This window comes from Vigna umbellata, chromosome 3 (genome assembly GCF_029865625.1).
Source record: "Vigna umbellata cultivar VRB3 chromosome 3, Vumbellata_1.0, whole genome shotgun sequence".
In the NCBI taxonomy this organism is placed as follows: Eukaryota; Viridiplantae; Streptophyta; class Magnoliopsida; order Fabales; family Fabaceae; genus Vigna; species Vigna umbellata.
The window spans coordinates 52390877-52411379 of record NC_142167.1 but is presented as its reverse complement, the minus strand read 5'-3'; the positions used below and the strand labels follow the sequence as shown (position 1 = coordinate 52411379).

The window sequence follows — 20503 nt, the reverse complement described above, 5'->3', positions numbered from 1 at the left end:
AGTTAACAAATATAAACTACCGCACACGTGGACCACTTATTTTATCTGTCAGATACATTAAGTTTTTAATAAGTGGCTGAAATTTGTGATCTGCAACTTGTTGAAAGGATGAGGTGTGCTATTGTTTTGAAAATTGCTTACTCGTCCCTAATCAGAGTTGTTTTTTCTCATTCATCTCCTCAAATGGTTGATCTTCCTTCTTTCCTTTTTGTCATTTCTCAATCAAACACACAAAAAAGGCTCTTTCTTTTAGCTGAGTTGGGTTGATTGCGTAGAAAGAAGAAATGGAAAAGGTAAGAGATTTGAAGGAAAGGTAACAATTGTGATAGCTTGCACTAAGGAAATTGCCCATGCTATTGCACATAGACTTAGCTTGAGAGTGCATCTGTTGTCATCTCTTCTAGCAAGCAGGTTCAATTTTCTGTTTCCAAGCTCTTTTCTGATGGAGTTAATGATAAAGTCTTCATCTTTTTCATTTTGGTTTAAAAAAAAAAAGCATTTGTATGTATTTGGGTCACAAGACTTAAGGTTTTTTTTTTTCTTCTATTTTCATTTGTATTTGACTCCTTTTATGAAGAAGAGAATGTTGTCTCTTTTCTTTTTATTATTAAAATTTAATGTTAAATAGAAAGCTGTTCTATAAATCTACTCGTAAAAACTTTATATAGAAAAAATATGAGGAAAAAAAACAAAAAAAAAAATTAGAAGCTACAGATAACTTGAATAACCTTATTTTTAAATTTTTATATGGGTTTCTTAAAAATTATTTTAATTTTTACATAAGTTCATTTTAGTGTACCAGAAAGTTTTTTTAATTTTTCGATGTTTTCTTTCAAAAATTTTACGGAGAAATTTATTTAAACATAACAATAGTTGGTATAAGAATCATGTTCGGAGATAATCATTATAATGCTTTTGTGGTAAATATGCTTGAATAAAAAAATTATGAATATTTATTTATTTTTATTATCAAAATTTATTTTACTCGATGAGTTCTTCCTAACTTCATTTTATTATATTTACTTTCGTATTGAACTTATTTAGTGAGGAGTTATTAAAGATATTGATTTTCTTCAAACAACTCACTCGAAGTACAAAAAGAGGAAAAAAATTATATCTACCATGTGTGATGTATAAATTTGTGCCTTAAGTTACAGGTTACTTCATCCTTCAACATCCTAGAAGCACAAGAAAGAGGGCACAAAGAATAGGAGTAAACCAATTGTTAGACTATGATATTTTAACACCAGTGGGGTGTTTTACTTCCACGCCATCATTGCAGCAACAAGCAGCACAAAGAATGGAACCTGCAAAAACAGAGATGCCCTTGCCTCGTGCAATGTCAAACTGGCACACATCACATACTAAAATGACAGATTTGAGTCTTGAGTTGTCATGTGTCCTAATCTGCAAGGCATGCCAAGTATTCAACATTTATGAACAAGGAATGTCTATATTATATGGAATGTGAATAACTCAGTGAAAGCTTGGCTTATTTTGTATTTCCAACAGCTTATAAACAAACACTTTCAGATAGAACTTTTGAGTAAATTAATTATTTTCTCCAAAAACAATCAAAATCATCTTGTTCCCTCCTTAAAATCCTATTCAATTCATTCAGTTTAAACTTGGTAAATTAAGGCAAATCATCTGTTTAGTTTACTAAAACATAAAACCTCTTGTTATTTTATTTATAATGTCATGTAAAGTAATTAACTCAGAATGTTGTGATGAAAAACGTTTGCCCTCACTAACTGCAACTGATATAGTACACTGCAAATCAAGTCTCAATTACTACCCACAGTCTTGAGCTATTGAAGAAAAAAAAATCTAGGCTAAATAAAAATATTAAACCTGAACATACACGTCCAGGGGATGAACAATCTCCTGCTTCAAATCATGTTCATTTATAGTGCTTAACTCTAATTTGGTTCAGATAAAGATAATGACTTTCTATAAACAACTCACTAGAAGTACAAAATAGGGAAAAGAATTGATCTGTACTATGTGTGATGCTATTACTTTCTGCCATAGTTTACAAGTTACTTCATACATAGTTATCAAGAAGTGTAAGCCGTTCCTTGATTCAGTGTGTTTAAATTTCCAGTCACAAGTACAAGAAGACAAGTGAAGACAGCAATCAACCACCAAAAATGGGGGACGGCAGAGAACAAAAGGGAAGAAGAAATCAATACATTTAGCCCAAAATGAAAGAATTAGCTGAATAAAAACTCAGTGACAGTGTCAAATAATTGCTTTCTGTAGCATCAAGGCAAAAAAATAGGAGAAAATAACCTTGTTGAGCCGAACCCTCCAAGCCTAAACTAAGTGTATCATTCAAGAAAATCAAAATTTGAAGTGCTCCTAAGTTGGTGGAATTGAAGCTCGCTTATTGAAAGAATCTGCAATATTGAACCATCCTCAGCCTTCATTTTGAATTGTTTCTTTCAGACATGATGGTTTAATCCCTATGATATGAAGTAGCCACTGTAAAAGGTTCAGGCATTTAAGCCAGCCCAGTTCTTGAAAGCAATAAGTGCTTCCATTTTTTTAAAATTTCTTTTCCTTAACTTTGCCACCCTGAGCTTTTTATGGGTCTCCATGAATGCTTGCTTGTATCTCCACTTATCAACAAATATTTTCATCTCATTAGCTTTCTCCACAACTTGCATAACAGCATCAAAGAAACCACCCTTGACCATAGCATAAAGGAACGCATCAACCAAATTATGGTCAAACTTGATCCCCTTCTGCCCATCCATGGATAGCTTCCTCTTAACCTCGTTCCACAACATCAGCACGAGAAAATATTTCTCAGCCAAGACATATCCATTAATCATAGACAAGTATGTCTGATCGTTTGGCTCAAACTGCAGGAACGTCATCCTTCTAAAAGTTCTTCTTGCATCGTCAAGTCTCCCAGCTTTACAGAAAGCATGGATGATAGAATTCCAATCATGAGTACCTACATCAATCCTAGGATCTTCAACCACCTCATCCAAGAAAGCTGCCATCAACTCAGGCCGATGTTTTTCCATCAAACCTGTCATTATAGTTAAGTAACTCCCTTTCAAGTCAGGAATCCTTGCCTCTCTCATGTCCCTAAACAGTGAAAACGCTGACTGAAAATCTTGGCTGCACATGGATGCTTCTATCAAAGCATCATAGGTTCCCACATCCAACTGAAGACCGGAATTACTAATCTCCATCACCAATTGAGTAGCCTCAGCAGTTCTATTTTCTTTACAGTAAGCCTTCAAGATAGGTATATAGACCCCAAGACCCACAGAGGCCCCCTGAACATTCATCTCATCAAGAATACTATGTGCTTTATCAGATAGTCCAATACTAACACACGCATTAACAATTCCATACCCTATAGACCTATCAACCACAATATTTGAACCCTCTATCTTTTGAGCTTTAACAATCAAATTAGCCAACCCCTTGATATTTCCCTTCTGAAAATAAACCTTAATCACTTCACAAAAAGTTTCAACACCAAAACCCCAATCCTTTCCACATCCATCATTCAGAAATCTAACAATAGTTGCCTCCACAGAAGCCAAATTCTCAGACTTAACGTAACCCTTAATCAAATTACAATAAAAACCCTTCTTGTTCAAACAGCCAAACCCATCCATCAAAACTTCTAACTCCCTAATCCTCTCTTCCAATCCCTTGAGTGCATACAAATACCCCAGAAACCCAAAACTGAACTCATCAGGCCTAACCCCTAGACTTGACATTGTCTCCACAATCCTCTCAGCATCACTTACAGACTCAAGCTCACAGCAGCAACCTTCCAGTGCTGCATTGCAAGCACCAACATCAGGCTTCATGAACTCAACTCTCTCCTCAAGAGCTACCCTACAATTCTCCTCAAAGAGCCTCAAGAAAGCAGCAAGGTTACCACAGTTCCTACTGATCTCAACAAGCACAGGCCCCCAAACATGAAAAGGAACAAAGAACCTGAACCTGAGCATGGACCTGACAAGGGCAAATGCAGGGGCTGCAGTGTTGGCAGCCTTCATGGAGAGGAGCATGTGGTGGAGGGTGTCATGTTGGAGCAACAAGGGGTTCTTCTCCATGAGAAAGAGAGCAGAGGCAAATGCCCTCTTGAGATTGAGGGTGTCACCAAGGGAGGAGAGGTGAGAGAGAAGGGAATTGGTGAGGGGTTTGGGAGGGAAGGCTTGGTGGGTGGTGAGTGCCTTGAAGGACTTCCATGCCTCATCAGTGTTGCTGCTTAGGAGGGACTTGTGGAGGGTGGTTTCGAGAGTGGAGTGTTGGGAAGGTGAGAGGAAAGTTGGTGGCTTTGGGGAGCCTTCTGAAATGGGTTGCTGCTTGTTTATGGTGAGGGTAAAGACTGAGGGCTGGAGGAAGGAGTAAAGGCTGGGGGTTTCAGTGGTGGAGGAGAAGAATAAGGCTCTGTAGGGAAGAACAAAGGACGCAACTCTTTTTCCCATTCTTCTTCATTCATCCAATCGTCATCATCACTACTCTTTTCTTAATTTTCTCTAGGGGTGGGCAAACTGTCCTATAGTGTACTGCACTATAAAAGTTTATAGTTAACTATAAACCAGTTTAGGAAAACTACACTGAACTAAAAAATAGTTCAGAATAACGGAACTGAACTATTTTTCAGTTCAGTGAACTATTTTTATAGTGCAGTATACAGCTCACGGTCCAGCCAATTCTTTCAACACATCAAGAGTTTCCCTTCCTTTCAAGCTCAGTTCTTTCTCCAATACTGAAGCCTGCTCCTCCAGTGTTTCAGCGCTGAGCTCTGCTGTAGTGCTGCTGCTAACAAAGATGGGGATAGGTGAGATACTTGAAAATTTACCTCAACCAAATACTTAAAAAGGAAATTTAACGAAAACCCAATATTAACAGATAAAGTAAGTATAATGGCAAGGACAAAACGTAGATAGAAATCCCTTAGTGCTTTTGGTGTTCTCTGATCAAAATTAAAGTTTCAATTTAGTAATTAGCATAATATAGGTTTGGGTTAAAGATCAACACAGTTACTGAAGTATTTACATTTTTTCCTTAAAACACCAATAGCTTCATTCCAATTTACCAATCAAGAAATCAATACAAAGATAGCATTTTTATCTTTTTTCCTTAGATTTTAACAATATTCTCCATAAATGACTTAAACTACAGTTCATGGGATCCAATCCTCGTACAACACAGATGTAAAAACAAGGAAGGAGAGAGGGATTTGAATAAAATTTGTTGTTTGCTTCAAAGGTTTAGAGGGAAGGGAAAATGAGGACCTCAAATACCTCCCCTCCAATTAAGAGTTCTCTTCTCAAAACATGATGCTTTTATTTTCTCCAGTTCCTCTCCTCACTTGAAACTAAACCATAAGTCCAAGGTTCTAAATTGCAACTACAGTCATGGTTTTGTCACAATCCATGACATTACCGAAAATTAAATAAATACAACAAATGCGGCCCCATTTATAACTGGAGACCCAAAAAGCCTTGAAATTGTGGCACAATTGAAACTGCAAATCATTTTTGAAACCTTGAAAGAGTCTGTAGATCTTTTAAACCTTGAACAAGATTTTAAAAAAACAGTCCACAACCACAACTGTAGCTGCAATTTCCTGCAATACCAAGAACTCAACAAAAATAGACTCTGCGACCACAATTTAGAACCTTAATCTTCAAAGAGTTTCTTAATCTTAACCCACGAGCCAAAGGAAACAAGGAGAAACAACCTAGAATCACGACAAAAAACCAATTTTTCAACAGCAAACATTAAGAAAACAGCACAAATGGGTCCATACACTGCAACATATCACAACTTACCACACGAACAGCAAAAAAAACAAAAGAACCCTAGTCTCTCCCACTCCACACAAATAAAACAACAGAGACACCCATCAAAATTCCATCAAAAAAGGTACCACCTTTTCTACTGAAAAGGGAGAGAGACAAACCTTCGACGGCGACGAACCTTCGACAATGGTGGTAGAGCCTTTGACAGTTCGGCGACGGCAGAATGCGGAAAAGCTTTCGACGGCGGCAAGCTTTCAACAGGGCGCGAGTTGAGAAAATTGTGATAGAGAATGACCAAATAGTATAGATAAATTATCCCGCCCTAATTTTCTCATCCTTAATTTTTCATCTACCATCATAGTTCTTCGGTTTGATCAGAATTGCAGGGTTAGGGAGGAGAAAGCTCTCTCCTCTTTTCCATGTCCTTATTTATTTAAATTAAATTATAAACAATAATCAGATTTGCTCATAATGTAAGCTGGAATAGCTCAGTTGGTTAGAGCGTGTGGCTGTTAACCACAAGGTCGGAGGTTCAAGCCCTCCTTCTAGCGTTTTGTTCTGTTTTTTATTTTAGATTTTGTATCATAATATATGATTTCTTTCTTTTAATTTTTATAACTTTTTCACATTTTAAAGATTATAGTTTTTATGTTTTTTTTTTAAATTTTTATATGAACTTATTTTTAAACTTTAAAATATTTTTTATTATATTTTTCAATTTTTTTATGTTTATAATAAATTTTGTAAATATAAATTTAATAATTAAATTTTCTAATAATTTCAAAATAAAAATAATTTTATGTAAATTTAAAAAAAACAATAATTTTTTTAAAATATAAGTAAATAAAAAATGATTCATTAATTAAATTATAAACAACTATTTCCAAATAAAAAATACATAAAAAATATGATTGTATAAGAATTTAAAAAAAAATAAAAAAATTAGAAAAACTATTAGCTATATTATTAAAAAATTGAAATTACATAAACTCTATTAAAGGAAGTTTGAATAGAGTTTTAAAAAAAAATTCACAATTTAGTGTTAGATGCTATTTACAAGGATTAGATGATTTGCAAATAGTGTTGAACAATTAAGGATTTTAAGAAGCATTTAGAAAACTTTTAAAATGATAACAAAAAAGAAAACTTGTTTTTATACTGATTCACTTTAATCTGTGTACAGTTCTCCTTTAAGCATTCTCAAGAGGTTCCACTAATCGTTAAAAAATTTACAACGAGTTTAATCACTTATGGTGTTTACAACGAGTATAACCACTCTTGGTATCAAATTGTCCAACTGACTATATGATTTAACTTCTTTTAGTTAAACATACAAGTATTTTGAATCACTTCTTATTCTACAAAAATAACGTGTTTTTATGAAAAATAAGTACATATAATGATTCTCGCAGAGAGGATATTTTTTTAATACAAAGAATATTTGAAAACTTGTAACAAAGATTATTTTTTTTCAAAGAGAGTTTTAGATGATGCAAGCGAAAGATAGTTTTGACTGTGTATATGCAATAATAAATCTTGATTATTGTTGTCTTCTCTTCATGTGTTTCTCTTTATATAGGTTTTTTTGAAAAAGATTCGTTACTTAGAGCATTAACTTTCACGTAGGTGTATAACCTTTTGGTACTAGGTTAGGTGTTATGCTACTTTTCCATAAGTAACTATGTTGCTTGTGTGGATACGTCAAACACAAGACATTAAGAAAACATTTTCAGAATGTCTTCCTATCTCTTAACATTCTTCTCAACCAATTCATCAAAAGTTAGTATTATGGCAATGTAAATGAAATTTGATGGACAAGTTTATTATATTATTATGTGGTGGAGAGAAAAAAAAATCAATCCAAAATTCATTGTTTAAATATGTTTTCCATTTTCTTGATTTTATGCATTTTGATTATTTGAGGAAAAAAATACTTTCTCGTGGAAATAAATTATGAGATTTAGGAAACAAGGAGATACCATTTTTTTAAAGATTCCTAAAAAATCTCATTAAAACTTGATCTCTAAATTTAAACATAGATATATGTTTACTAAGAAAAAGTGTATTATTTGTATAAGTTTAACTTTTGTATATTAACTTAACATAAGGCAAGCCTTATCATGGTAGTAGTTGTCTAACAACTTATTCAAAGAATAAGTCATGAATGTGTAAATATGTACTAATTTAAACTTTTAAACTATGAATGACTCATTAAATTAGTTATATTTTATTTTTTAGGGTATCTACTGCTTGAATCATCATAGTAAGTCTAGAGCTAATACATGCAACAAACCCCGACTTTCGGAAGGAATGTTTTTATTAGATAAAAATATTTACGTAAGTTCTACACATTGCTTTTATTATTCATGATAACTCGTTGGATCACATAACTCTTATGTCAACGATGCATCATTCAAATTTATGTCCTATCAACTTTTGATAGTATAATAAGTAACAATATATAATAGCATTTAAATCCCTTAATGATTAATTGGAGGGCAAGTTTAGTGTTAACAATTGCGAAAATTTCAGCTCTAATAGAATATATTTAAGTTGTTGTACTTGGAAAGTTTGTAGTTGGACCTTGGGTTTGGTTGATCTATCTGCCTCTAGTGAGCATCGGTACACTCATCCCTTCTATCGGAGATGCACTCCTGACCTTAATTAGTTGGATTGTCCCTCAAGTGTTGTTATTTTGAAGAAATTAGAGTGTTTAATGTAAAAACCTTTAAAAATAGATAAATTTTTATGATACAGTAAAAAAACGTATAATGTTATAATAAAATATGTATAATGTTACAATAAAATAAGTATAATGCTACAATAAAATACACATTTTGTTAAGTGTGGTATTAGGTCTGAAAAGTAAATGAAGGATAGAGTTAAGTAAGTGTTAGGTGTGGTATTAGGTGTAAATAGTAAATGGAGGATAAAGTTAAGTTTGGTTTGATATATATATTTGGTTTAATCATTCACTAAGTCCCTATTTTCGCATGGAATCTCAATTTCGTCCCTTTCTTTCTGAAAATATCAATTGGGTCCCAATTTTATGAAAATTGCAACAAATCGATCCTTTCCGTTAATTTGGCTGGACGGCGTTAAAAAAATTGATGAGTGAATGCTGAGATGACGAACAAGCGCTCGTCCACCAGCGAACGAACGCTCGTCGACCACCGAACGAACGCTCGTCCAGTGTGGAACGAACGGTTGTCCAGCAGTAAGAGGTCGACGAGCGTTCGTTCTCTGGTGGACGAGCGTTCGTTCGCTGCTGGACGAGCGTTCGTTCGCTGGTGGACGAGCGCTCGTTCGTCATCTCAGCATTCACTCATCAATTTTTTTAACGCCGTCCAGCCAAATTAACGGAAAGGATCGATTTGTTGCAATTTTCATAAAATTGGGACCCAATTGATATTTTCAGAAAGAAAGAGACGAAATTGAGATTCCATGTGAAAATAGGGACTTAGTGAATGATTAAACCTATATATTTTGATACATGATTTCTAATACTTATTATTACTTCACTTCTAAATTTCGAAATATTAATCTGAAGTCTATGTTATAAGAATTAATTTCATATTTTTGAGAAACTTGATTATCATTTTATTTTTATCATTAAATTATCTTAGTAACCCTTCAATTCAATATTAATTTACTGTTTAGATTGAACTAAAATTTGATATATAATTCAAAACACATATTTGACCGCACTCAGATTATTAATTAGAAGTCTATCCTTAGATAAATTAATTTCGCGTAAGAATCCATTAGATCTTAGAAGAAAATAAAATAAATCTAATGCCAATTAGGTGTAATTTAAAAATAAAAAAAGTTGTAATTGGGTCAAAGTCCCTTCGTGAGTTGAGTTTTAAGTTTCCACAAACAACCTGCGAACTGCGAAGTGATTAAGGTTTTGGTGGCAATTCAACTCCTTTTTCTGGGCATGGAAGCATCTTCATCCGTGTCTAATAAGACCATAACTATAGAAGAATGGAACGGTTCATCACCCACAAAGCTCTCTAAGACTTTCACCATCAAGGCTTCTTCTTCCTCTGTCACCATTACAAGGTACTTCCCTTTTCCCATCACCACCAATCACCATCTTCAACAGCCTCTCTCTCTCTTTCACCCTTTCTCTTTCTCCTTATTTACAGATCTGGTGCCCGATTTAGCCATGTTTGGAGACGCTTACTTCAAGCTTTTGTCCCTGAGGCAAGCTTCTATTTTACTCCACATGTTCTCTTAGAAATGAAAAGGAACTGAAATTTTGTTTGCCACTGCTATTTCATCATGTGGGTGTTCTTTAAGTTCATCATTGTTGAAAAAGGTTTATCTTTTTCCTTGTTGCTGGTAACATACAGGGTTTTCCAAGCAGTGTGACTGCAGATTATGTTCCTTTTCAAATATGGGACTCATTGCAGGTAATACCAAATGAGAAGCAGTTATGTTTTGAGGTGCAAAATGTGAATGATTTTAATTATCTGATCACAAATTATGGTGTATGACGAGTTTGTAGACTTTAACAAATCACCTTAACGTATTACCATGAATTTTTGTAGGTTGATAGTGTAAAACAGTTTTTACTTACATTGCATAGGAATTAAACACTATCGTTATATCAAAATCATGTTCTTGAGTTAATCCTGGATTCACTGTGGCAGGGCCTTTCAACGTACATAAGGACCATGCTTTCTACCCAGGTAAGGCCCTGTTTAACTGATTATTTATAGTGTTTGTCATAAAAGACATAAGTACATGAGTGGTCAATGAAATCCCTTTCAGGCTCTCCTGAGTGCTATTGGGGTTGGTGAAAAATCAGCTACTGTCATTGGTGCTACTTTTCAGGTAGTAGATGTTATATTTTCTATTTTTTAATGATTGAAACCTAGTTTGTTAGATGAGGCTTGTGAGTTCAGGCCTTTTGTGTTAACTTTATCTTGTTTTGGTACGTTTAATCTTCTCTGTTTCTTAGGCTGCAATTTCTTATGCATTGACAGTAGGATATTGAACTTTGAAACTGTTTCCAGTGGTTTTTGAGGGATCTAACAGGTATGCTTGGAGGAATCTTGTTCACTTTTTACCAGGTATGCGTTTCCCATGCAAGCGTGTTCATCTGTCCTTATTAATTTTGAACTGAAATGTGTGGTACTAGCTTTATGTGGACCAACCGATTGGCTTATTCTGGTTCTCTCTTTTTGAATGATTCTGAGTCCATTCTTTTTAGGTATGTTTATATTTATCCTATATGCTGCAGGGATCAAATCTTGATAGCAATGCAAAAATGTGGCGTTTGGTTGCAGATTTTATGAATGACCTTGGTAGATTCTTTCACATTTATCTTTTAAAAAAATGTGAAAAAAAATTTGTGCAGGCATTTTCTACATGCAATCTCTCTCTCTCTCTCTCTCTCTCTCTCTCTCTCTGTAGTATAGGCATAAGCACAAAATAGTTTTACATACGGGAGTCCTGGTTTATTAGTATGTTGATTCAAGAATTGAGATTGGGAATAATTGAAGGGTTGGGAGCAGAAGTATGGATAAATTTGTCAACCAATAGTAAACTTCCCTTAAATCATTTGAGCACAAAAGTTACTTGAATGTTTTAATTGGTTTGCAGATAGATTGAAAGTTGAGGTTCATGCATGATTCATTCTCCACCTGCCCACAGATAACATTGCCCGTTACCAGTTACAACTAATACTTTTAAATTTAACCCCAATCCATATTTGATAGTGTCAGAGTGCATGAGATTTATCATGTGTGGGGTACTAATCTAAATACTCACATCACAATTAGGCTATATATCTAGTAGGCATAGTTATACATTGCCCAATATTTAAATGGAAACTTTTAGATTTTAGGATATGGCAGTTGTCAGAATGGAGTCAGTCTCTTCTCCTTGGATGGTGAAGGAGGACAGACTTCCCTAATTTCTTGTAATTGCTACAATTTTATTTGACAAATCAAAACACAGAACTAAAGAGATTGTCTTCTAAGGAAACAATTTGAGCTTAGCTTTGTTTTTTATCTTCAAAACTTATATTAGAACTACTACTTTTTCATAATGGAACGCTGTTTTATGTGAACATGGTCCTGGTTATACATTAGCAGTGTCTTCCAAATTGGTTGACCCTGTCGGATGTAATTTTTTATGTTCTCAACTAATATGAATATTGCTGCAGATTTGCATTCATTATATCTTTGATTTCACATACACAGAGTTGGATATGCATTTCTTGTGAGTATATTGATAGTATATGGAGACTATAACCGAGGAGAAATTCTACATGAAGCATACTTTACTTTACTACTAATGTCTAAATTTCTTTATCTTTGCTTTGTTAAACTAAAAATTAATAGTAGCTCACAAGTGTATCTTTCCAAGAGGCTGCTTTCTGTTAAATTTGATCTTTCATATTTGTATATCGCATGATTTGTTAAGACTTTTTCATTATTTACAGGAATGTTAATGGACCTCATTTCTCCATTGTTTCCATCAGCTTTTGTGTTTGTTGTTTGCTTGGGAAGCATCTCAAGATCTTTCAGTAAGTTCCTACATTGCTGGAGTTCAAAACTAATTCACTAATTCACTAATCACTAATGCGATTTAAAGTTAGTTGGTGGCTGTAGGTTTGTTCCCTCTTCTTTTTCCATGTAAGAAAGATAAGCTAGTGTGACATTGTGTGATCTGTCGTTTCCTAATTAAAAAAGATGTTATGTAGAAAAATATGTTGTTATCCAAGATTAAGACATTTTTCTCTTTTATTTGCTGGTTGACATTTTGTTAGTTACTAATTCCATTTTTTGTATATTTTCTCTCCAAATATGATTTTGAAATAGCTGGTGTTGCTAGTGGAGCCACTAGAGCAGCTTTAACTCAGCATTTTGCTCTTCAGGATAATGCTGCTGATATATCTGCTAAGGTACAAGTAACATTTATTATGAAAGTTTAGATTATTAGCTGATAATTATGTCTTCGTTCAGTTGGACATATTCTTTAGATAGTATATTTTGACTTATTAAGATTTACCTATAGGAAGGAAGTCAAGAAACTGTGGCCACAATGATTGGCATGGCCATGGGTATGCTTGTTGCTCGCATTACCATTGGATACCCACTGGCCATATGGTTTTCATTTCTATCTTTGACAGTGTTTCACATGTATGGTAAGCCTCTAAATTATAATTTGTTTCATGCATATCCTTTGCATTGTAGAATTGTGAACTTCAGTTTGGTATTAGGTATAAACCTATCTCTGCAATACTGCTTTGGTTGTACAAACTACAAGAAAAAATATGAGGGAATCCTTGGTTATAATTTACCATTTCCAGTAGTAAAAGGAGGTTTTAGATAGATGTTATTAGCTTGCAAACAGTGATGTAACTAATCCATTTTCTTACCAGTGTGTTTGGGACAAATATGTAATCTATTTCTTTCTTGGATAGACAATAGTTGCTTTTTATTGTAACTAATGTTTAAATCTTGTTAAAGTGTGTTAGTGGTTTGTGCTAGAATGGAGATGGAATGAGTATTCGCTGCTTGTAATCAGATTGTGCTACATTACTTTCTCAATTAATTGAAACACTTCTGCTCATTTTAAACTATCCCATTTTATTTGTTATGTTAGAGAGCTTATAATTTCAATCTGAAGGTATATGGCAGCCTTTTTCCATGCATACTCTCCTTAACCCAAAATACAGCAGCTAAATCTGAGCATCGACATTATATATGAACACCAGATTTTGTCTCTTTTCCATGCAGCAAATTACCGAGCTGTTCGATGCCTGGCATTGAACTCAATAAACCCTGAAAGAAGCTCTATTCTTTTGCATCATTTCATGGAGACTGGCCAAGGTATTGTCAGTTTCCATTCTTCATTGCTTGTATCCACAACATGTCTTTGATATTTGAGAATTTATTCCGTCTTTTTAATTCTTACCGTAAACTTGGTCATATCTAAGAACAATTTTTTATCACCTTGAGACAAGGTATAGTCTAGTTTTTGTGTTGGGGATCTCACATTGAGGTCTCTGTCTGGTGTGTCTTTAACCCCTTCCTCAATCATCTCCCAAATTTAGCATTTTGTACAGGGAAACATAATTTCCATCATTTCAATATCCATATTAGTCCATTTTAATTATTGCTATGTATATTAATGCTTGCTTCTAAACTTTTTTCCAGTTCTCTCCCCTGAACAGGTCTCTTCACAGGAGCATGTTTTGCCCATACGGTTCATTTCATGGAGCTCAAGGAATTCTAATTATATGCATAAGAAAGTACGTTTAGGCATGAGGATTTCTTCATTCGATAACATGGAAATGTGAGTGGCAAAAATTTGGTTTGACTCCCAATTTATTTAGAAAATAGATTTGTTCTTAATGCACAGCTATAGTTTTGCAGTTATGTTACCTGAACACTTTTTCATTGCATTATTTGTCTCTTTTCCATTAGCAAAATCTAAATGACATTCAGGGTAAATGGTACACCATGTTTTGTTCTAACTTATAATAACCCTAGTCATATAGTGCACTATTATGTTGCTATCACTAGCTAACAAAGTTCGATAGAGTGATCTATGAAAGATCGAAAGCATTGATTTGCCCTTGACCGGCCTATACATGATTGAGACTTGATTATTGTGCAATAGTGCCTTTGGAATGTCATTACCAGAGCTTAATGATCAAGTTCTTTTTTCATTTGACATTAACAGTAAGGAGCATTTGCTTTATGCGGCATCTTACTACGCAAAAGGTTTAGTTTGCCTCATTACTTTTACTTCTGATTTTCTCCATATCATCTGTAGTCTGAAACCTTGTATCACTATTTGTTGTTTCTGTATATAGCCAAGTATATACTTGTGGAAAGGAAGGGAATCGTTGATGTTATTGTGCATAAAGATTCGAATGCTGCTGATGTCCTAAAGTCATTCTTTCATGCTCTGGTCTTGGCAAAGGATGCTCATAAAAGCAAATCCTTGCATTCAGATGGCCAAAAGTGGGTTGATAATCAATATGAATTATTTATTAAGAAGGTAATTCTTTAAGCTTCTAGTTGAATTTGATTTTGCTTCTTCCATATTTTCGGTATTATTTTAACAGTACCATATATTAGTCTTTTCCTTTTCTTGATATGCCATCGAAATTAAACTAAAAATTGATAGCATGTCACTTTCTCTTACTGAATTTCATATCCTAAATGGTATATTAAGAACACTCGTTGTGTTATGTGCAGCTCAAGTCATTAGGTTGGAAAACTGAACGGCTTCTAGCACCTATAATATGGAGGGCGTACTGGAGCTATGAACCATTGGAAGAAAAAATTGATTAGGGTATCAACATTGTCCATTAACATTAGCTGTGGCTCTGGAATGAATTGAGATTATTTTATTAGGAGATTGAATATATAGCCCTTGCCCTTGCTCCAAAATGAAATGATTATTTATATGCTTGACAAAGTTGGTGATGAACTTTTTTCAATTTTATGATTTCATCAAAGTTCTGTCGAGGTTTTTCTTGCACTTGCACCTTATTTATCTCTTGTACTAGTGCCAGTTTTAAGTTTAGAAAGAATACATGTTGGCTTTTATATACACGTCTCAGGTGAACAGAAGTTCCCTTTCACAGTTTAAGCCTATGTTTGACCTTCATGGTTTAACAATTTTTCTTTTAATGGATGCTATACGTTTTTCAATTCTTCTCACATTTAATTATGTTCTGCTGTAAAAGAATCAATTGTGTTAGGTATGAAGCAACTTGTATGGAATTCGGTAAGTAGATTTGATGGCAATTCAATTTAGAAGGACACCAAAGCCATTCAAATTATCCTTACCTGTGCAGTAGTAAGGATTTTTTTTTTCTTTTCAAAATTTAAGTAATCCTTTCAGAATCTTAGAATTTGAAAGACCATATTCATCTTATCTAAGTCTTATAATTTTTTTTTTTTGTTTTCCCCTTATCTTTGAATTATAACCAAATTGGTTATTTTTTCTTACGTAGATTAAATTTATTAATAAAACGAGCATTATCATTTCTTCTAAAGTACTTCATGTGTTTCATCATGCCTTGATGTTTTCAGTTATGAAGAATGTGTACCAAAAAAGGAAGAGGAAGGATTTACAATCACGGATTGTATGGCATTTGACATGTTTTTACTTGAAGGACCATTGATTCATCCCAACTTTTAGTCTCTTTTCTGGTTGTGGTCAAGCAGCTTTCCTAATTATTTAGGTCACGCAATTCAGTGAACAAACATACATTTTCGTATAAAACTGTTTATTATTGGATCACAGCCCAGTTAAGGTGAAAAATGTCCACCATTAACAACCACTTCTTAACTATAACCATGTTATACTTTTTTTAGAAGTTTGTTTCTACATGTTTAGTTTTTCATATTAACCAAGGATATTCTTTGGCCAACAAACGAAGATTATTTTTCTTGAGGTATTCAGATACATTTATTAAGTTACTTTTCTCAGAACACATTTTTTTCTATGCACGGAAATCACTGATCATATGTTTAAAAAGAAAGGTAGTGTGGCAATCACGTCATAGAATGTTTGTTTAAGGTTTCTATTTTTATTACATGTTTTTTATTCTTGTCTGTTATGTTGAACCAAAGAGGAACATAAGTTGGGAACAATGGTAAGTATGAAACCAAGTTAACCATGTTAAGTGATGTGAGGTATCCAACGCCAACCTTCATTAGGTTGACCATATACCCGCAAAGCATAACGTGCACAAGGCAAAAGCTTTCTAAAAGAATTAAAAGTGACCATGTACGATCTTGCAGACAAAATTTAACAATTTTTAGTTTGAGTATGATGAGAGAGCCAACCCAAGATTTCCATAATCTAAATATCAATATTATCCGAAACACAACACGTCTTTGACTACATTAATCTGTACTATTTATCGTTGTTGATACTCAATGTCAACATACAAATATAATGTGAAAGATATTGCTGATTGAAGAGGCAGCATATAGTGACATATATTCTTCACAGCTAATATCAAGAAACTCCTAATACTGATTCTTTAGAGAAAATAAAAGTGTGCCAAAATTGAACCTACAATTCTTACAGAGCATTGTATCCTTAACTTACTGTACACTTACATCAGAACTATTTTTTCTTACATGTCTTTTCTTGTAGTACTTCCAAAACTCATCTTTCTGCCTAATCACTTTCACACCTGTCTTACTTTTAATCTGAGCAAGCAAGGCTCTCCAATCCTTGTTTTTCCGAGCAGCTCTGGCCTCCAGAATGGCCAGAAGAGTCTGATAAGAACTGACATCCATAGTCTGTTTATTCTTGACCATCTGCTTGTGATAAAGAAATGCCCGCTTAAAATCATGAAATCTGACAAAGGCAAATATCATAGTCGAGTAAGTTACAGAATCTGGTTGTAATTTAAGAACTGCCATCTCTTTGAATATCTGTGGCAGTTTTGAGAGTTGCCCTCCCTTTGCATGTGCATTTATCAGCATATTGTATGTCACCACTGTTGGTTGCATTCCAAGCTTTCCAAACTCAGATATTATGCCTCTTGCCTCCATGTAGAGACCTTGTTTAGCAAAACCATCAACAAGAATGTTGAACGTTGTCCGTGTCGGTTCGGTTTTGTCATTCTTCATCAACTTCCATATTTCCATAAGTATTTGAGCTTCACCTGCCCGCCTAAGCACATCTAGTAAAGTATTGTAGGTTTCTACAGAAGGTTTAATACCTCCCATTTTCATGTTTTCAAATGCTATGTAAGCTTTCTCATGCAAGCCATTAATTGAATATGCATGGATTAGTGCTGTATAAGAATGTGAGGTGGATTTTATACCAACTTCCTTCATCCTCAAGAATGCATCTGCAGCTGCCAGGTCACTCGGGGTTTTTTGCTTACCATATGCACTGATTAGACAAGTATATGATTCGGCATTTGGCTTCAAGCCAACATCTTTCATTTCTGCCATTAGCTTTTCTACAATCTTGGGTTGCATTCTTCTGCTGTATGCATGCATTAGAATGTTGAAGGTAGCTACAGTAGGCTTAATCCCTTTGGCTCTCATCTCCACAAAAAGCCCTTCAGCTGCTTCTACATGGTTGTATTTACAGTATGAATCCATCAGAGTGTTGTACACAATTGCATTTGAAGAAACCCCTTTTTGCTCCATTTCGGATTGAATGACCAGAGCTACCCGCATCAGACCCTCATCACAAAAAGACTTTACTAATGCACATAGGACTTCTTCATTCCATTTGACCCCTTTTCTATTCATTTTCTCAAAAAATTGCCATGCATCTTTTGCACTATGGCCAAGTTTTCTCATAACGGTAATCATAATAGAACATGTCACATGATCTGGATGAATATTCTCTATTTCCATCGACTCATACACTTTCCAAGCATCTTCGTACCTAAAATAAGAACACGATAAAATCTTACACAATACATTGTATAGCATTTCATAAAAAAAATGCTGACCAAAACAGAGTAAGATAATTTGTAGTAGGAAGAGATGAAATAACTTTTTGTAACATCAAGTTCTTGGTAAGGAATTAAATGTGTTTACGATACTTACTTAATTAGTATTCCCCCAACGTAGCACAGTATTATGTTGGAAAGCAGCGCCTAAACATGTGAAGTGATGTGAAATATCATAATTTTTTGACATGTAGCAAATTAAGTTTCATAAACTTTATAGTCATTTATAAGTTTTCTTAGTAACAAAATAACCACGTCATAAGACCAAACACCCAAGAGGTAAACAAGAAGATTTTCATCTGCCATAAGGGAAAAACTAAATTGGTAGAAGAGAAATGCTTATGATTTGCTCAAACCCCAGAAAGGCAAATCATCAACGTGGTAACCAACTAATGTTTAACATTCAATTAAAATTTTAAATTATATTCTATCAAAAACCATATTTCCACAATTGGACACTTGTAACAGAAATACAGAAACATTTAGAAAACAAAGACATTTAAGAAAATACGAACTTCTGGTTCTGCCTTAATAGAGCAATACACAAAAACAATGTTTCTCACCACAGGATTAATGGAGTTTGGAAGCAAAATTATACCCCTTTAAGAGAATTTGAAAAGAATATAGACAACCTAAAACATCATGCCAAAACTGATGCACTAGCATCAGAACAGCGAGAGAATATGCATGTCACAAGTCACAACATCATCTTGTTTGGTCTTTGTTCAGTTTTCTAGATATCAGCATTAATTAGAATTACAGGAATGATAAGATAACAGACATGTTGCACACAATTATTTTCTACATTTTCCAGGAGATGAGGGAAGGACAATTAGAAAAATTATAATAGTGACAACTGAAATAGTATGCAAGGAAAATGTGATATATCTTATCTAAGCAAAAGACAGAGGTTTTAAAATATGATCCAAGACTGATCGTGACAGCAATGTCAAGGATTTTGGGGTCTCCACAATCACATTTCAACCACAACTCCAAGCGTATAACAAGGAACCCAATCAAGCTGCTACAGAGTTTAAAAAACCTCAGAAAAAGGTACAAGCATTTTTATTTTTGATTAGAATCCTTGTTACTTAAGCTAATCTTACCAGTCGTAGGAAGCACAAAAGCAGCAAGGAAGAAACAAAGCAAACCATATAATTGTGCAAGAACTGTATACCTGCCACCATACAGAAGTCCTGAAATTGTGGCATTATAAACATGAACATCTCTGAACTCCATGCTAGATGGCAAGTTTCTGAACAAACCCATCACCTCATCACCCATCCCCCCTTTTCCCAACAGCGGAAGCAACACAATACAGGCCCTAGGTGTAACAAGTGATGATTCCTGCAACCTCATCCACTGAAAGAAACACACACAACACAGCAAGAGGCGCTCCTCCCCAAGTATTTCTAGAACCTCCCAACAATCTTTCTCATTGACCCTTCCTTCATACTCACCCAAAGCCTCCTCCAGAGTCATATTTTGAGGCAAGTTCCTTGCAAGTTGAACAATTTCCCCCACAACGCCCTCAGCCTCACGCAATTCCCTCTTTTGACAACACCCCATTTCATCAATCTCCAAACTCATTTCAGGCTCTTCATCGATATGCCACGAGGTAAAAGGGTTCTCCTCAAGGTACAATTTTTCTTCGTCTTGAGGGTCTTGGGAGGAAACCCATGCGTCATTGTCGGAGAAATTGTGGTTTGGATCATCTGGGTCATGACCTTCTTCGTGTTCTGTGTCTTCTTGGTGTTGTGGTTGCTGGAGATGTGGGAAGGAAATGGGGGTTGTTGAAGAGTGATGGGCATCAGATTGAGCTGCACGTAGAGAGAGAGAGAGGACAAAGAGGTTATGGATTGTGAGAGCGAGAAAGGTTTTGAAAAAGTATGAGTAAAGAGTGAAGAGTAAGAGTGAAAGCAGAAGATGGAAGAAGAAGTAGAAGAAGAAGAAAGAGGTTTAAGGTGGATGAGGTTCCTAGACATGTTTCCTCTCTGTAAATGCAGAGGCTATCTTCTTGTAGTTCTTTCCACATTGTGACATGGGGGCGTATCTGTCTTTTACTTTTACACACGAAATAATTAAAGTGCATTGCATTCGAAGTTTAAAAATATAATAAACCTAAGGATTAGAAAGAAAAATAATTAGGATGGAGTTTTAATTAAAATATGCACAAAGTTTATGTGCCATTTCAATGGAGTTGTGTACCTTAATCTTGTCTTGCAGCATAAAATGTTAAAGAAGA

The 20503-nt window shown here is 34.5% G+C and overlaps 2 protein-coding genes, 1 long non-coding RNA gene, 1 other non-coding gene and 1 pseudogene across 9 annotated transcripts; 3 read left to right on the top strand and 2 right to left on the bottom strand.

Moving 5' to 3' along the window:
- The first annotated feature begins 146 nt into the window (after nucleotides 1-146).
- LOC148202919 (uncharacterized) lies at nucleotides 147-1504 on the top strand. The gene is made up of 2 exons (XR_015785312.1): nucleotides 147-411; nucleotides 1158-1504. It is a non-coding gene; the product is annotated as an uncharacterized LOC148202919 (long non-coding RNA).
- LOC124840156 (Pentatricopeptide repeat (PPR) superfamily protein) lies at nucleotides 1093-6212 on the bottom strand. 4 transcript variants are annotated; one of them, XR_007029008.2, is made up of 3 exons: nucleotides 5951-6212; nucleotides 2296-4800; nucleotides 1093-1407 (listed from the first exon to the last, which is right to left on the bottom strand). XR_007029008.2 is itself a non-coding variant. In XM_088111067.1 (2 exons), the coding sequence occupies exon 2, from the start codon at nucleotides 4464-4466 to the stop codon at nucleotides 2499-2501; it is 1968 nt and encodes a 655-aa protein (XP_087967193.1). In that variant the 5' UTR covers nucleotides 4467-4803; nucleotides 5951-6212; the 3' UTR covers nucleotides 1093-2498. The 4 variants fall into 4 exon arrangements, 3 of the variants coding, with proteins under 3 accessions (XP_087967193.1, XP_047172120.2, XP_047172121.2); XM_088111067.1 differs by having other exon boundaries at nucleotides 1093-4803; XM_047316164.2 differs by having other exon boundaries at nucleotides 1093-4800.
- A 54-nt stretch (nucleotides 6213-6266) lies between these two features.
- On the top strand, nucleotides 6267-6340 carry TRNAN-GUU (transfer RNA asparagine (anticodon GUU)). The gene has a single exon. It is a non-coding gene; the product is annotated as a tRNA-Asn (tRNA).
- A 3290-nt stretch (nucleotides 6341-9630) lies between these two features.
- Nucleotides 9631-16240, top strand: RUS3 (root UVB sensitive protein (Protein of unknown function, DUF647)). Of its 2 annotated transcripts, XM_088111066.1 has the most exons (16): nucleotides 9631-9854; nucleotides 9941-9998; nucleotides 10148-10207; nucleotides 10448-10486; nucleotides 10569-10631; nucleotides 10814-10870; nucleotides 11041-11104; nucleotides 12247-12330; nucleotides 12626-12708; nucleotides 12822-12951; nucleotides 13547-13639; nucleotides 13967-14105; nucleotides 14496-14536; nucleotides 14629-14816; nucleotides 15017-15113; nucleotides 15860-16240. In XM_088111066.1, exons 1-15 carry the CDS (start codon nucleotides 9730-9732, stop codon nucleotides 15110-15112), a joined length of 1320 nt encoding a protein of 439 aa, XP_087967192.1. In that variant the 5' UTR covers nucleotides 9631-9729; the 3' UTR covers nucleotide 15113; nucleotides 15860-16240. The 2 variants fall into 2 exon arrangements, with proteins under 2 accessions (XP_087967192.1, XP_047172127.1); XM_047316171.2 differs by lacking the exon at nucleotides 15860-16240 and having other exon boundaries at nucleotides 9632-9854; nucleotides 15017-15289.
- A 553-nt stretch (nucleotides 16241-16793) lies between these two features.
- On the bottom strand, nucleotides 16794-20288 carry LOC124835957 (uncharacterized; annotated as a pseudogene). Its single transcript, XR_015785311.1, has 2 exons — nucleotides 19436-20288; nucleotides 16794-18191 (listed from the first exon to the last, which is right to left on the bottom strand). The product of XR_015785311.1 is annotated as an uncharacterized LOC124835957 (transcript).
- Nucleotides 20289-20503: the final 215 nt, after the last annotated feature.

What these genes read in the sequence shown, in the direction of transcription:
- LOC124840156 (XM_088111067.1), bottom strand. Translation starts at nt 4,466, where the DNA reads ATGGGAAAAAGAGTTGCGTCCTTTGTTCTTCCCTACAGAGCCTTATTC.
- RUS3 (XM_088111066.1), top strand. Translation starts at nt 9,730, where the DNA reads ATGGAAGCATCTTCATCCGTGTCTAATAAGACCATAACTATAGAAGAA. An exon ending in TCCTCTGTCACCATTACAAG is followed by an intron (nt 9,855 to 9,940) that starts GTACTTCCCTTT and finishes CCTTATTTACAG; the next exon opens with ATCTGGTGCCCGATTTAGCC. An exon ending in TTCAAGCTTTTGTCCCTGAG is followed by an intron (nt 9,999 to 10,147) that starts GCAAGCTTCTAT and finishes GGTAACATACAG; the next exon opens with GGTTTTCCAAGCAGTGTGAC.